General features: G+C 44.9%; 1 protein-coding gene across 2 annotated transcripts in view; it reads right to left on the reverse strand.

Moving 5' to 3' along the window:
- Positions 1-243: 243 nt before the first annotated feature.
- Positions 244-17,256, reverse strand: part of PFDN1 (prefoldin subunit 1) — a 68,133-nt gene continuing 51,120 nt past the window's right edge. For both annotated transcript variants that reach the window (XM_027607109.1, XM_027607110.1), the window contains exon 4: positions 244-665. In XM_027607109.1, the coding sequence (XP_027462910.1) occupies positions 582-665 (84 nt within the window). In that variant the 3' untranslated portion in view covers positions 244-581. The remainder of the gene's footprint in view (positions 666-17,256) is intronic.

A 17,256-nucleotide genomic window follows, 5' to 3' on the forward strand; every position in this document is an offset into this window, starting at 1 on the left:
TGCCCTGGTCTCCTTCCTTCCTTATCTGCAGAGAGGCTCAGAAGGTGAGGGATTTACTCAAAGGAACAGAAGGGGAAAAAACGGGGCGGGGGGGGGAGGCAGAAAAGGCTCCAATAAAGAAGGAACAGAGCCAAAGCCCTGGAAGGAGAAAGGACAAGGAGGGAGCTGAGGTTGAAAGTTTCTGCTTCTCTGGCCCTTGGTTCTCATCCTTCAGCTTGAGAAAGGCAGACTTAGCAGAGTGGCTGGGGGAACAGACGCCTTTTATTGGTCTAAGCAGCATAACTAGTGATAGGCTTGGGCAGAGCTCCCCTCTGTCCTGGCTCCCAGCTTCCCTCTCCTGGGAGTTGGTGACTCACCCCCAGGGGAGAAGAGTGTTCTGGGCAGGGGTAGCAGACAGAGCCAGGATAAAAAATCCAAGAGTTGGGATCTGAAAAGGGATCAGGGTGAAGTAGAAAACACAGGGTTACCAGATCATCCAAATAAAAAGTCCATCAGGGCAGAAGAGAGGATGCTTTCCCCACATGGGCCCCTCTGCCCTTGCCAGGAATGGGAGGGAGCAGGAAGCTTCTGCTAGAGATTTCCTACTGTGCCCTTCGTGCCATCAGCATCTCCCGGATGTTGTCCTCCGCTTCCTTCACACTCCGCTCCAGATAGGATTTCTTCTGCTGCAGCATGAGAAAGAAACCAGAGTTAGGAGGGGTGGGCCAGGTCGGCAGATGCAGCTTTTATGGCCGATGGTAGTGGCTTCTCCTCTGTGACCAGTGACTTCCAGTAGCATACTGTCTAATGGGGGCCGGGTACACACACCTGACCAGAGCGCTGCCCTCGCCCCGCCCACAGGCCTGAGGGGGGAAGAGGTTATTCGGCCGCAGGAAGCAGAAGTGCTCTGCGGAAGGCAGCTGTGCTTTTCCCCCAGGAGGAAGTGCACTCGAAACAGGCGTCTCAGTACATGAAGTTACACCAGACAAAGGCCAGGAAATTCCAGGACAACTCTGGCCCCATAACAGACTGTCTCTCAAGGTTTTCCATGGCCTGGGCCAGGCGCCTGGAGCTGCCACTGCTGCGGAACGGACGGGGCACCAGAGGGTTCTGCTCTGTCCAGTGAGCAGACAGGCTGCGTAAGTGCTAAGAAGCTGTACCCCACGTCTCACCGAGCAGATGCGTCAGGCTGAAATCTGCTTTTCTCATGAAACCGCTGCCTGCCAGGAATCCAGGACAGTGACACACTGAGTAAAAGAGACCTTTTGGAAGTTTACCTCCTACCCCATCTGGGTCCTAAATTAAAAATCTCAACTTAGACAAAGAAATTTAACCACTTGCAGGAGCCACATCTGGGCCAGGATTACAAAAGATTAGTCAAAGGAAATGATGTCTGTACATTATTTGCCCTGCGGTCACCTAAAAAGTATGGTGGCTTCACCACTGGTCCCTGCCCTGAGGACATAGTTGTGGCTGCATTCCCACTTAAGAGACATGAAATGAGGCTCCCTTTTTGAGGAATACTCTAAACAGTCCCCTTTCTAAGGGTCCATGTGACCGGGCCACACTGGAGCCAGGCAGTAACGCAAAGCCCGGAGCCAGGCAGCTCAGGTGGACCAGTGCCCTTCTCACTCACCCCTACACCTTTCACCCTAGCAGCTGTGGATTCACTGGGACCACAGAAGTGCCCAGATGACCGGGGAAAACCAGGCAATATCGGGCCAGAGAACAGATGAGCAGGTTTTTCTTGGGAACTGATGCCCAACCAAACCACTGAGGCAGGAAAATCAAAACGAAGGCCTCTGTTGCTTGAGGCCTTCACTATTAAAGTCTCTGGTGTTCTTCTACAGATCCCTCCCACTCTCTGTCCAGATTTTTTTTTTTTTTCAAAATTTTGTTTGACACACACACACACACACACACACAGAGAGAGAGAGAGAGAGAGAACGAGCAGGCAGGAGGGGGAGAGGGAGCCTGAGATCATGACCTGAGTCGAAGGCAGACGCTTTAACCCACTAAGCCACCCAGGCGCCCCTATTTATTTATTAAATCATACATTTAGGGAAGTTTTCCTATTGGCTCCAATGTTGTGGCATCTTTATCAGTTCTTGTGTGAACCCTGATTCCTGTTGTCTCCTAACTTTGAATTTCCTGAAGGCTAGAAAGAGCCCTATCTCTTTACTCATCTCCCATCTGTCTAACTTGCACACAACTGCTGTCCAACCTGTAAACAACAGGAGCTCCATAAAAACTCACAGTGGCTATGAATGTATACTGTTGCTAAGGAATTTATTATGCTGCTAAACCTGATACAGTCCTATCATTGTGCTATCAGAATGGGAACTTAAACTTCCTTTGATAAACAACCCCTAGACTTGACGTGTGGTGACTTAAAGAGGGAAATACTAGTAACTCCTGACACACCACTGAAGAATGTCCATGTACTGGATGTTGCACAGCAGGGGAGCAGCAGCTAAAGACCAGTGCCATGAACCATCTGGGCACCTTCCCAGCCCTGTGGGAATGTGAGGAAAAGGCCAGTGGGGCAAGCGGGGCTGGGCTCCCGCGGCATGTGCTGGTGCTCAGGGACCCGGGTCCTTTGCATTCCATCTCTGCCAACTTGCTGCCCCAATTGTCAAAACTGTAAACTTGGAACATCAGCTGGAGTTTTTCTACCTACTGCACAGGCCTCTGGACAATCAAATTCAGGTTATAATTCTTACTTTAAAATTCCTCATTCTATGTCTCTTCTTCCAGTTTCAGTTTTATGATTTTTTTTCATGATTTTTACACTGCATAACCTAAGGTCTTCAAGTTTGAAAAAATAATGCAAAATAAACCTATCTTTAAATCTTTAATTAGCTTAGGTAAATTTATTGCACATTAAAATTTTCATTTCATCCTAATAGATGGGTCGTCCCTAGCACCGAGGGACCTGTTTTCTAACTTTTTCAATAGTTCCTGTCTTATCCTCAAACATACCTAAGCCAAGACGACCTTCATAATCAAACCTGAATCAGAGTATGTGATGTGCGTTGCATTGTCTCACAAAAAGATACGTTGAAATCCTAACCCCCCATTACCTGTGAATGTGGCCTTATTTGAAAATAGGGTCAAGTTAAAATGAGGTCATGCTGAGTTAGGGTGGGCCCTAAATCTAATGATTAGTGTCTTTATAAGGCCACATGAAGACAAAAGGGACCCAGAGACAGAATGCCATCCCCTGATGGGAGGCAGAAAGGGAAGGACGCATCTATAAGCAAACGAAGACCAAGAATGGTCAGCAACCACCAGAGGCTAGGAGGAGGAAACGGAAGGGTTTTTCCCCAGAGGCTTTGGAGGGAGCATGGCCCATGACACCTTGGTTTTGGACTTCTAGCTTCTAAAACTTGTGAGAGAATAATTTTCTGTTGTTCTAAACCCACCGCCTTTGCAATAATTTGTTAAGCAGCCCTAGGAAACCATGAACTGAGGGATGTCCCAGAGACAGAATCTGCCCCAAAGTTCTTCCGTGCCCCCAGCTTTCAGACCACACTGAATCACAGGGGGCTGGCTAAGGGTCCCTATAAGTTAGTACACTGGGACCTGTACTTCAGCCAAGAAAACTGTGGTAGAAGTGATCCAAATACAAACAAGACTGTCAGAAAGGATGCAGAAAATTAAGGAACCAATGATTAAGTCAAATTTTTTCTTCCTTGAATTTCCACATTTTCTTCCTAAAACTACTAGTCACATCAGAAATCCTGTGGACCCATCTTCCCCATTTCTGTAAATGACAACTCCATTCTTGCAAATGCTCAAAATCTTTGGTGTCATCTTTGAATCTTCCTTCTTTCACATCTGACATCCAATCAACCAACAAATCCTATGCACTACCTCAAAATGTATCCAGAATGTGACCTTAATGTATAGCCTCCTCGGTGGTCTCCTTTCTTCTGCCCTTTGGTCCCCATTAGTTTCTTCTCCACACAGTGCTCAGAGTCCTCTGTGAACACTTAAAACCCTCCAGTGGCGTCCAATTTCAAAATGAAAGGCTAAAGCCTTTTTGCAAAGCCATTTTAGTCTTGTTCTCAGCGGACTCTGACCTCAACTCCCTCTCGCCCACTCAGCTCCAGCCACACTGGCCTGCACCTCCGACTCGGCGTTGCCCCTCCAACCCGCCAGCCATGCTCCTGCCTGGCTTCTGCCCTTTGGCTCTCTGTTAGGAACTCTTCCCCACATGCCCACAGTACTAGCTCGCTTACTTCCTTCAGGCCTTTCTCAAATGCCACCTCAGCGGGAAAAGCCTTGAATATTATGGCAGCTCTGTGCTCCTATTCTCCTGCACAGCACCTGCCCCCACGGGAAGTGGCAGGATCAGTTCATCTTCCCTTCCAAGAAAGAGGAGCCCAAAAGGGCACGACTTTGTTCTGTCTGCTGATATCCCAATGTCTGGAAAAATGGCTGGTACATGAGAGGAACTCAATACCTGTTGAATAAAAGTACATTTATGATGGGAATGATGACTTACTGCTGATATACTTGTATACACACCGCTTTTCAGTTCTCCCCACAACACGAATGAATGAGGAACACCAACAGAGAAGGCAAAGACAGAAAATGAGCCTCTTCTTCAAGATGATTTTCAGTTTGGGGCAATGCCTTGTAACCTCTGCCCCTAGGTAAACACAGGTCTCTCAACTCTCACCGACGTGCCTGGGAAAATCAGAGGCTTACTTCTACAAACAGAACAGGCCCTAAGGGTCAAGCCCTTTATGAGATCAACTTGTGAAATTGTAAAACAAACTGTCCCAATCTCCCGTGTCCTGGAGTTGGAAGTCCTTGAGAAAGGGCTGGGAGCTTTGGCCAGGGCTGCTGTGAGCTACAAGGGGATTAGGACTTCTGTGTAAACTCCAGGCGGCCTTTCAAACCCACACCTTCCAGCAGGAGATGGCCTCACTGCAGCATTTTTCTGTCTTGCTGAACAATCTCCCTCAGAAGCTTTCCCCTAGGAAACTCTCCAGTGAAATCAAACCACAGAGCTCTGGGTGCAGCGACATTCCTGTGGGCCTTGTTCTGGAGTGAGAGAAATTCTGAGATTTCCTGTGGGGCTCAGCATGGCCAGGGAAATGACATTGTTGCAGTTATTGCTCATCAGCCTGAGGTTCTCTCTGGGAGTCAGGCTGAGGGGCCAGTGTTCCCTTTATGACCTCCAATGAAGGAAAGAGGCTCAAGTCTCTAGAACTTTCCTGACATGACATAATCTCTCAAATAGACCGCTGAGGTAATTCACCTTGTGATGCTCTCTCTATAGACTTTTTTTCCTTAGGGACTTTGTTTCCCTCTCTTTCTCTAATATCTCTCCTGTTTGCCATTTCTTCAGGTATAGAAAGTAGTTTTCCTCTCTCATCCTCTATTTCCCCATTTGTAAAATGAGGATTTGGACAATACAGGTATCCTCACTCCCCCATTATTATTCTTTAGACACAGAGCTTTTTCTTCAAATGAACTCTTGTCTCAAAGACAAATAAGACAGGTAAAATAGAGCTGGGGGAAGGGTTGGGGGGAGATTCGGTGGATAAAAGCAGAACTTCTGGCTTGTCCCATGCCTCCAATCCAGGCTACAGGGGCAGTAAAATGGGCATCTCGATTCCCTTCTGCCCCTGATGTTCTGTGAGATCTGTGCTCAGAGACCCTCTGCTCTGAGTCCCATGTTTCCAATCCTGACTTTGACCCATCCTGGCCACACACTTCTCCCTTACGCTGAATCCACGGTTGCCAACTTCTGCAGACCACTGCCAACTTCAAGCTCTACTGTTAATCAAAACACGTGAAGCAAAGGCCACCTTCTCACTGTCGCTCCCATAGCTCCCGAATTAAAAACCCAGAGCCTCACTGTCTCATGCTCTCTGAGTCTGCAGAACTCTAAAATGGCCAGAGGATACCAGCGGCCCACACTGGGGAAGTTCAGCAAGAGGCCAAGAATTCACTGAAGGCTGAGAAGGCATGTCTTGGCAGAAGGGTGTAAAAAGTGACGAAGGCACAGAGAAAAAGGAGGAAGAGAAAGTAAGAAAGGCAACGAGGAGTCACAGAAGAAGTGAGGAAGGGAAATGAGACCAAGATGGCAGAACTGTAGCAAGCAGAAGCAGGGCAGAGCTCTGCAAGTGCCAGTGACCGGGTGAGGTGCGCTCACCAGGGGCAGGAAAGACAGGCCACGCCTGACCGGGAACTGAAAGCTAAGAGACTGATCCACAGACACACATCGGCTTGCGAACTCATCAGGGTGCATCCACTTCACCATTAAGGTGGTCAGTCGTTAGGCGTCTGCCTTCGGCTCAGGTCGTGATCCCGGGGTCCTGGGATGGGGCCCGGAGTCGGAGTCAGGCTCCCAACTCAGCAGGGAGCCTCCTTCCCTCTCTCCCTCCGCTGCTCCCCCTGCTTGTCCTCTCTCACTCTGTCAAATAAGTAAATAAAATCTTAAAAAAAAAAAAAGGATACAACTAGGCAATAAGGGAACTTGTGAACTATAACACAAGTCTGGGAGACAAGCTCAAAGAATGAGAAAGCAGATTTAGGCATGGAACAGGAGACTCTAGGGAGAAATCTAAGAAGTTACTGTCTCTGCAACTTTCAGAAACTGCTTTCAAAAGGTCCCCTGCTAAAAGATGTGGTTTCGCTGGACACTGACCTTGTTTTTCTTCCAGATGGTCTCTTACCTGTAAAGAGCCTCTGACACTGCTACTGTGTGGGGTCAGACTCCCAAATCCCACCTGTGACTGCATGCTCCATCTGCCCAAGACAAACCTCGACACGACTCAATGCCTTATGGCAGAAATATACTGGGGGAGGGGTGGGGAGAGAAGGATTCTTATTTCCTTCCCTTGGTCCCCCTGGGGTTTGGGTGATCAATACCATTATTGCCCTCCCTAACACATGAGCTTCATTTAAGTCCCAGAGAAAGCCCAGCCCATCAGACAATCCAGGAAAGAGAGTAGCCTGCTACTCAGCCTGCGCTGAGCAGGCTACATCCAAAGCATTATTACATTTTGGGGCACCAGGCTTAAAAAGGGATGAGACATGTCAGTAAATCATGTCAAGTGATAAGCAGTGAAGTAGGTAGAGATATGTGGCCCAGAAAAGATTAAGAGGAGAAGGAACCTGACCACTGCCTTAAATATCTAAAGCAATGGCTCTTAAAATGTGGTCCCTGGAATTTTTCCAGCATCAGCAACTCCTGGGAACTTGTGAGAAAAGCATAATCTCAGGCCTTAACCCAGACCCACTGAATCATAAATTCTAGGGATGGGGCCTAGCAATCTGTGCTTTCACAGCCCTCCGGGTGATTCGAAGCACACTTTTTGAGAACCACTGTTCAAAAGTGAGAGTTGGCAAACTGGAATTTTTTCTATAAAGGGCCACTCAATATCTTAGGCTTTGTGGGGATGTCTCTGTCACAACTACTCAACCCTGCCATCATAGCATAAAAGCTGCCGTAGACAAGGTGTAAACTAATGGGTGCGGTGTAAATGAATGGGGATATCTGTGTTCTAAAAACACAGAAACAAGCAGCAAGGTGGATCTGGCCAGCAGGCTAGATAGTCTGTCAACGTCTGTTCTTAAAAAAAGAGAGTCTTAAAAGAACTGATTCCAGCAGGCAGAGATTTCAGAGATTTTTAACTTTCAATGAAAGTTGCCTAATAAAAGCCCAAATGTCCATCCATCCATCCTTCTATTCATTCATTCAGCCCAGTGCCAAACCATTTTCTCTCTTTCCCTCCAAACTCTGGTCCTTGAAGTTTGTGGCATCATGCTTTACCAGCCTCTCCCCCTCCTGCCGCCACAACCTACAATATCCTGAGTACTGTCCCTCATTCGCTAATGCTCAGTCTTCCTCTCCACCACTGCCGCACCACCCAAGGTGACTCCAAGAATGGCGATCTTTCCAATACCATGGTGTCCCCTCCCCTCATAATTTTTATTTCACCCTACCTCGGCCACCCACCCACCGTCATACCCTAGGCACCATGTCGACACCACCAACTGCACCACCTCCAAAATTTCAGGTTCACCACCACTACTCCGTATTTTTCCAGGTTGCTATATCTGGTAATTCTCAACTCCAGCATTTCTTCAGCTTCATCTCAATGACAAGTTTTGTTTTGTTGTAAGATTTTTGTATTTATTCATTTGAGATAGAGTGAGAGCTGGAGAGAGAAAGAGAACACACACGGAGGGAGAGAGAGGAGCGGACTCCCCACCGAGCAGGGAGCCCAACACGGGACTCGATCCCAGGACCCTGGGATCATGACCTGAGCCGACGGCAGATGCTTAACCGACTGAGCCCCCCAGGCGCCCTCAATGACACGCTGTTCGTTACAAATTATGTTTCCATGGCCTTTCCCTTCCGCCCATCCCACCTAGCTAACCTTGCACAGTCCATCATTTATATATTAACCCCTTACAAATATCCCTTTTCTTCTTTGCTCTGCTCTCCCTCCGTTGCACTTGCCCAGCAAAATGCCAACCCAAGTTAAACCCAACCATCTGCCTACTCGTGCTTGTACCTGAATGTTAAAGAAAAACACTTAAATGTATGGAATGGTTTCACTTTAAATTCAGGACCATGAATCTCAAATGGGCCCTCAACACTGTCCTCGTATCCTATTAAACTTCTTTAATAAGTTCACTCGTGTGTTCTCCAAAATAACTGTTTCATACTTTATCTGGTCTCCTCAAATCTCCTATACTGTCTCCTCCACTCTCGTCCTCAGGTCACTGAGAACATACAAGCAGTCTCATGAGAACTGCCCCTTCTCCCCACTACCACTCCCGCTACACGACCCGCGCCTACACAGGTACTCTCTTCTCTCCCTAGCGTTAAGATGGATAGTGTCCCTGCTTCTGTCAAAACACAGCCCTTCCACTCGGGCACTGGTTCCATCTCCACTCACCCTCTCAAAATTTTCACTGCTGCAGTCAGCCTTTTTCTTTTTTCCTAATTTTCAATTTTTTTTCCTCTGCAAAATCTTTCTTCTTGAGGCAAATCATTTAAAAAACGCTTCCGTGTCCTCACATTCCCTGCAGGTACTCTCCCTTCTTAGCACCACTTCTTGATCCAACTGTTTTTAGTAGCTCCCTCCATTCCTTACCTCCCATTTGCTCCCCAGATTGCTCTCCAATCCCCAGTTACTACTGTGCTTATTTTTTTGTTAAAGATTTTATTTATTCGAGAGAGACAGAGACCGTGCGTGAGAGAGATAACATGAGGGGTGGGGCGGTGCGGGAACAAGGGGTGCGGTCCCGGGACCCCGGGATCATGACCTCAGCTGAAGGCAGACGCTTAACGCTTAACCCGCTGAGCCACCCAGGCGCCCCTGTGCTTATTTTTTTTATAGCGCAGCGGAATCTGTTACAATCTTCTTATAACTCTATGGCTCTCTTGGCCAAATGTAGAGAGACTTCTCTCTCTACAAGTCTTCCAAATGAGCAAATAAAGTAACTTTTACTATTTCAGTGTGTCTTTAGTCTTAGAAGAGCTAGAGAATCCAATCAATAGTGTGTACTGTGGAGTTTGGCCTGTAGGCATGATAAAGCGGGAGGTGGAAAAGGGTGTGCCTTCTCAGAGAGGAAGCAGGGGCAACACCTCACATTCCTGGAAGCGGAGGTATGCCTGACTCAACCGCGAGAACAAGACAGGGAGGGGGTACGTGAGGCAAGCATGTGGAGTCACTGCAGTACTGCTCTCTGCTCCACGCAAATCAAAAATTTCAATTTTCTTACAAGCCACCACAAAGATGAAGAATACAATTAAAAGATGGGCAAAGGACTTGAACAGACATTTCTCCAAAAAAGATATATGAATGTCCAGTAAGCACAAGAAAAGATGTTCAACCTCATTAGTCTTTAGGGAAGTGCAAATAAAAACCAAAATGAAGGGCGCCTGGGTTGGCTCAGTCGGTTGAGCGTCCAACTCTTGGTTTCAACTCAGTCATGCCCCTGGGTCTTGAGATCAGTCCCCTCATGAGCTCGGCACTCAGGCCGAGGGCCAGAGTCTGCCTAAGAGTCTTTCCCTGCCCCCCTTCCCCTCTGCTCCGCTCCACCCCGCTCGCACAGGAGCTCTCTGTCAAATAAATACCCCCCCAATTTTTTTTTTTAAAAAAGCACAATGAGATACTACTTTCTACCCACCAGGATGACTATATATAATCAAAACCAGAAAATAAGTGTCGGCAAAGATGTGGAGATATCAGAACTCCGATATACTGCTGGTGGGAATGTAAAATGATGCAGTTGCTGTGGAAAACAGTTTGGCAGTTACTTAAGAAGTTAAAAGATAACACTGCCACATGACCCAGCAACTCCACTCCTACGTATATACTCAAGAGAAATCAAAACAGGTGTCCAAACAAAAACTTCTGAATGTTCACAGCAGCATTATTCATAATAGCCAAAAACTGGAAACAACCCAAATGCCCATCAACTGAGAAAATGGGATATACCATACAAGGGAATACTCTTCGGTCATAAAAAGGAATGAAGTTCTGATGCATGCTACAACATGGATGAACCTTGAGAACATGGAGCTAAGTGAGAGAAGCCAGATACTAAAAACCACACTCTGTATGATCCATTTATAAGAACATCAGAACAGGCAAAACTATACAGACAGACAACAGATTAAAGACTGCTGGGTGCTGGGGGAGAGGGGAAATGACCAGTGACTACTTAATGGATAAGGGTTTCTTTGGTGGGGGGGGTGAATGTGTTCTAGAATCAGAATCAAGTGGGGATGGCTGCACAACACTGCGAATTTTATGTTACATAAACTTCACCTCAATTAGAAATAAAAAAGAATTCCTGGTCTTCTCAAAATGCTGTACCACAAGGAGAAAAGACAGGACATGAAAGCCCTGTGTTTAAAAACAGGCATGGTGGGGCGCCTGGCTGGCGCAGTCAGTTAAGCATCAACTTTTGGGTTCAGCTCCGGGCGTGAGATTCAGCGCTGCGTCGAGCCCAGCGTTGGGCTCCGCACTCGGCAGAGTCGGCCTGAGAGTCTTTCTCCCTCTCCCTCTCCTTCTGCCCCTCATGCCCCTCCTGCTCGTGCTCTCTCTCCAAAATTACTAAATAAATTTTAAAAACAGGCATGGCAAGGCAAGCTCCTAATGAATTATTTTCACAGCAAATCAGTCTTTGCTCCACCCAAAACTCAGAAAATTACACACAAACTGGCCAAGGTAAAATAAATTGACGTATTAATTTCTGAAAACTAACTTTAATGTTACCAGTGTAAGCACTAAACATTTAGATTAATGAGTTAATTAGGTACTCTGGGAGAGCCAATGAACAAACAAGGGTGAGGAAATTTCTATGTGATCACATTACTACTTTCCAATCGAGGAACATATTTATACAACTAAAAAAATAGAGATACGGCAACCGGAAACCCGTAAAAGGAACGGGAGACAGTGAAAACAAGAGCTCAAAGCCACCACAAGCACAGATTCGTGACTCATAGGCACCTCCTCTGCTCATTTGTCTAGGTCAGCAGAGGGCATAATTGGAGAACTACAAATATACTCCAGTATCAAAGAGTTATTTATAAAGCTTTCCCCCCAAATTGGCTTTCTTTTCATTAAGAAAGACAAGAGGAAAACTAATAGTTATACCTCTCAGTATCACCAAGGAATTACTACTGTTCTCGAACTCTAAGCTAAACTCTAGGTGAGATAAGCAACCTTGGGTCTTTGCTCCCATTGCTCGCTGTGTTCTGAAGGGCACCGGGAGGTCAGCTCACATCACCCAGTGACACCTCTCCATCCAGGGTGATCCAGAAGCTCATACCATGATGAAATTACTCTACAGACCAGACGTCACAGCTGCCGCTTGTCCCAACTCTACACACACCCAAGTTACCATGGAACGGGTACAAACAGAATGGAGTTTCATATGCTATTAGCTCTGATTTAAGTAGCTGACATAACACCAATTAAATTTATAATGACACTGGAATAATAAGAGATCACTTGGCACACTTCTCTTTGCAAATATGATTCAAGGGGTGGTTTTCATTTTGCCCTTTCTTCAATTTCCAGATGCTAGGTCTCTCAGAAACCACTTACAATCTTTTTACTCAAAGAGCTGGCATTTAGGAGGTTTACCATTTCCTAAGAAAAGGACCACTAACTTATTAGAAGGCCCAGCTACTAGGAATATCCAACCACAGTATAGGAACCCTCATTTTTTTCAGAGTAAAAGTGAATATCGTCGTTGGAATCTAGAAACCCGGGTTCCCAATCAGCTTCCTCACTTTCCCTGACTGATTCTGGTTCTGGCTCTAAGAAGGATACTTGATCTCCATTTTCAAAAGACAGGCAGACGGGACACCTGGGTGGCTCAGTCGTTAGGCATCTGCCTTCGGCCCGGTTCATGGTCCCAGAGTCCTGGGATCGAGCCCCGCGTTGGGCTCCCTGCTCAGCGGGAAGCCTGCTTCTCCCTCTCCCACTCCCCCTGCTTGTTCCCTCTCTCGCTGTCTTTCTCTCTGTCAAGTAAATGAATAAAATCTTTAAAAATAAAAAATAAGTAAAACACAGGCAGAGGCCATGAAATTTATGAGATGGCTTCACCACAGAATCCATGGCTGTTAGGAAATAAGAGCAGCAGACATCACTGTCCTGGGGGCACTTGCGCCCTTGAGCCCATCAACTAGCCCTACCAATGGCTGTATTTATGCTACACATGGAAGAAGTCACTGGGTCCTTTGGCTACACTCACATGGTATATACCGAAGGTATAGACAATGGGTCCTTTGCATAAAATACAGAAAGTTTTATGTTCTTATGGAATACCCTAGAGCAGTTTAAATGAGTGAACTACATATTAGTGTGGGTAGAGCTCAAAAACAAAAACAAAAAAAGGTTACTGAAAGATGCAAACAATAAGATGTCATTTGTTAAATATAAGATGCCATAAAACATGGAATGGAAAGATACACACCAAAAACCTGACAGTAGTTGCTTCTGGTGAATGGGAATAAAATTGAGGTGGGCTTGGAAGGGAAGTTACAAAGGAGATTTCAATTTCATTAGTACTATTTTATATAAAATAACAAAAAAGTAAGTATTACAAAATGCTAACACTTGTTAATTCTGGGTAGTGAGTACACAGGTGTTTGTTAAGTTAGCCTTGTATATATGTGTATCTTCAATTTTTTTTATTAAAAAAAAAACCTTTATCTTATAAACATTTGGTGGCAATGTGCTCAATCAGTAAGTAGCTCCTGAGCATCCACCATACACAAACAACAAATCTTGTACTTATTGAGTATTTACAGGCACAATGTCAAGTGATTTACATGTATTATGTTAAAAGGTAGGTATTTTGAGGGGGCACCTGCCTGGCTCTGTTGGTAGAACATGAGACTCTTGATCTCAGGGTCATGAGTCCAAGCCCCACACTGGGTACAGAGGTTACAAAAATTTTTAAAAAGGTAGTATTTTTTAAGGGAGAAATGCTTATCCTCCTCACTTCTGGTATTCATCAGCTATAGCCCTGACCTCAATCTACTCTCAGGAAGACTAGTGGTTTTTCTGACTGGCGTGTTTGGGAAAAAGCAGTATCGCTCAGCTCCTTCTGCTTTGCCAGGATCTGCCTGCTTGAAAAGGTACACATTTTCTTCCTTTGTTTTACAGTATCAGCGTGCCTCTGCAGAAAGAGACATGTGGTTGTCCCACACTTGGAGAGATTTGCTGGGTAAATTAGTCTCCTCAGGATGCCTAATTCTGGATCAGTTTCAGAAAATGCTGTTATCGCTGCACATTGAAGCCACATTTTTCAACCTTATCTTTAACTAATAAAGGGAAAATATATAAAATTTTTTTTCTCAATCTGCCTAACTTTCAGTTGGCTCCATACTTAGGCAGATAATAAAAAGATTATTTATTGCCCCTCTCCATCAACACTGTTGTTGCCATTTTATAGAAGAGCGGATTTAGGCTTATAGACACTAAGTAATTTACCTAACATGTAGTAAGCAACAGGGCTGGAGTTCTAATTCATATTCATCTGATTCCAGAGTTCATATTCTTAATTATTATGCCAAGGCATTATGCTACACATATCCAAGCACAGAAAAGCAATACCTACTACTTGCTAAAAATCTTCAAGATGAACTAAAAAAAATTCTAAAGGTTAAAGCTTTTCTTAATATATACTGAAAGAGGGTAGGAAAGTGCACATATTTAGGTGTGTGCATATGTGAGAGCGTGTATGAGGAAAGTACGGTTTATTATAAAATCCCTTTAGGAAAAACTTTCAACCTTCAAAACTAGTTCAAAACTAGTAGGCATGTTTGCTTTCACCCATGTAAATACCCACCTCCCTCAACTATGACTCAAGGTACCACAGATGCATAGCAGGGCTGCTTATCTCCTGTGCTCTAAATGAACTGTGTTCAACCACTCCCTGCAGTACAGTCCCATGGACAGAGGGCTCAGCTCTGAGCCTAACCTGGTGCCGGCCTCTACCTCCAGCAACCCCTCCCTGAGGGAACAAACCTGTTTCCCTCAGTAGACCAGGCTCGCCTAGCTCCAGGGTCAGTATGAGGAAGAGAAGGCCACAAAAAGCATTTGCAACCCAAGTCTAACTGAGCTGACAGCTCCGGCTGCCACCACAAAACCAAGGGCATGAACAGTCTCCTCACAATGGAGAGAGTGGCCCCTTCTCAGCACAGGCTTGCCCATATGGGCATTCACTTAGTTCTCTGGACTCACACTACACACTGTCCACACCTTTGGAAAAAGCTTTACACCCTGCTGCAGTGCCCTGCAGTGCTGCTGGGCTTAGTCCATGACTCTCATTCATTCTTTCTCTAGCTACCTTTTCTCCTTAGTTGACCTAATCCAGTTCTATAACTTTAAATGACACCTATAAACTGACCATTTATAGGTAATTCTCAATTGTATTTCACTAGCCTGGAATGCCAGACTCATATATCCAACTATCTATTCAGTATCTCTACTTGGGTATCACAAACCAAACTTTCAATTTGCTTTTAAAACTACTTTTGAAACTTGAGTATCAACAAGGAAAAACTGACCAAAGAATTACCAATGGCACATGTGTTCCCGTAAACATGTGGAATCTTCGTGGAGCCAGTACACATGGAATGCTATGTGGAAACCACACTAAATGAATAGCATTGGCACTGGGAATAACTACTTGCCCAAAACAAGTAGTATTTACACAAAGTGAGTAGAAACAATGCGGGTTTCATTCATTTTAGCCTTAACTCTGTTCTCTTAGACTTCTCTAGCCTCATTTCTCACCCCAACCTCCTTTACCACTCCACTTCCAGACATTTGTCCTCACTATTTCTTTGATCTGAAATGTTCTCTCCTCTGCCCCAGCCCTAAGCAAACAAAATTCTAATTGATCTTCGAGGTCCAGGTGAAATGACCCCTCTCCCATAAACCCATTCCAGATCTCTCCAAGAGGAGAATGAATGATACACATGGGAGAAAGGAGTGACCAAAACTTTGAGTCCTCTCTTTCATCCCCACACCCAACTGTATTTGGCTTTACCTTCAAATATATCCAGAAGCTGACCACCTCCACTGGCACTGCCCTGGTCCAAGCCACCATCAATCTCTCACTTGGATAATGCAACAACCTCCTAACAAATCTCCATGCTTACACCTTTGTCCCCTATAATCTATTACCTTTTTAAAAAAAGATTTATTTATTTAATTTGGGGCGGCAGAGGGGGAGAGAGAATCTCAGGCTCCCCATTGAAAACAGAGTCCGACACAGGTCTCAATCCCAGGACCCCGAGACCATGACCTGAGCCAAAATCAAGAGTCAGACACTTAACTGACTGAGCTACCCAGCCGCCCCTAATCTATTTTCAATATAGTACCCAGTCTGGTCCCATCAAAATATGAATCAGATCACGTCATTCATCTGTTCAAAACCATCCCCGAACTCCCAATTCCAGAGCATAATCCAAAATCCTTAATATGGCCTGCAAGCCCTATATAATAATCTACTCCTGGACCCTTCCCTGATTTCTTCTCTACCTCACTCAGCTCTAGCTGAACTGGCCTCCTTGCTATTCTCCCAACTGGTCAATTACTCTCTCACCTACAGGTTTTTATATTTGCTAGTCCCTCTGCTTGGAGTCCTCTTCTCCCAGATGTACATGTAGCTTGCTCCCTCACTCCCTTCAGGCTACTGCTCAAATATCACCCTATAAGAAAAACCTTCCCTGTAAGAAAGAAAGAAAAAAAAGAAAAACCTTCCCCGTCAATACTATATAAAACAGTTTATACACTCCCATCATTCTGTCTCCTTACTCCGAGGTATTTTTCTTTTTAGCATTTATAAATTATATTGTTTATTATCTCTGGCCCCGTCCCATTCACCAGAATATAAGCTCCATGCCCATCAGGGCCTTCGCCAATTCTGTCTTCATTGCATATACCAGCGCATGGCATATAGCAAATACAACAGACTATGTTCGTTCCTTAATATATGAAAGTAAGAACAAAAAGCCTCCAAAGACATATCCCAAAGTACTATGTGTAATTCAGACACTCAGCAAACATTTAATAATGCCTTTTTAAAAATATGCATATACTTCTTCTGGCCTATCTAACAACTATTATTGGCCAAAGCCTTATGTCATAAATCCAGGAATTGTTTAGTCTTCCCAAACCAGTTTTAAGTGAAAAAGTTCAGCCTATTAAAGGCATCTAAGTTTAAAAGTTTATGGCAATCGATATTTTATAGTTCAGTTTGAAACTTGATCCAGTTTAAGGCTTCAACTCTACAATCAGAAGCTCCTTCTTTCTCTTTTATTTCTCTTCACCACTTATCTAAAGAAAGCAGACAGAGTATGCATTAATGAAAGCTTTGAATTTGAACTCCAAAGAAAGCCCAGGTTCTGAACAAAAAGTGAAGTTTTTCTTTACAAATTTCTGGAGCACAAATTACATCTGTTTTGAGCTACTTTTAAAGATTTAAAGCACTGCCAGATATGTCATTCTACATGAATTGCAAGACTTTATCATATATATAGAGCACAGATAATCCTGAAGACTGTGTTCTAAATTATATATTTGAGAACCTTTAGTTCAGTTAAAATCATGATTTCATTAAATTAGAGAGTAGGGCACGTTGGTGACTTAAGAAATGTCCAAAAGTAAGCATTCCCAAAGCCTACAGTGTCCAAGTGCTCGGATCCCAGAGCTTTAGGTAAACACCAGGCTCTACATTAACATAGGCTTCCCAAGACATTTCCCG

Source organism: Zalophus californianus, chromosome 5 (assembly GCF_009762305.2).
Source record: "Zalophus californianus isolate mZalCal1 chromosome 5, mZalCal1.pri.v2, whole genome shotgun sequence".
NCBI lineage: Eukaryota > Metazoa > Chordata > Mammalia > Carnivora > Otariidae > Zalophus > Zalophus californianus.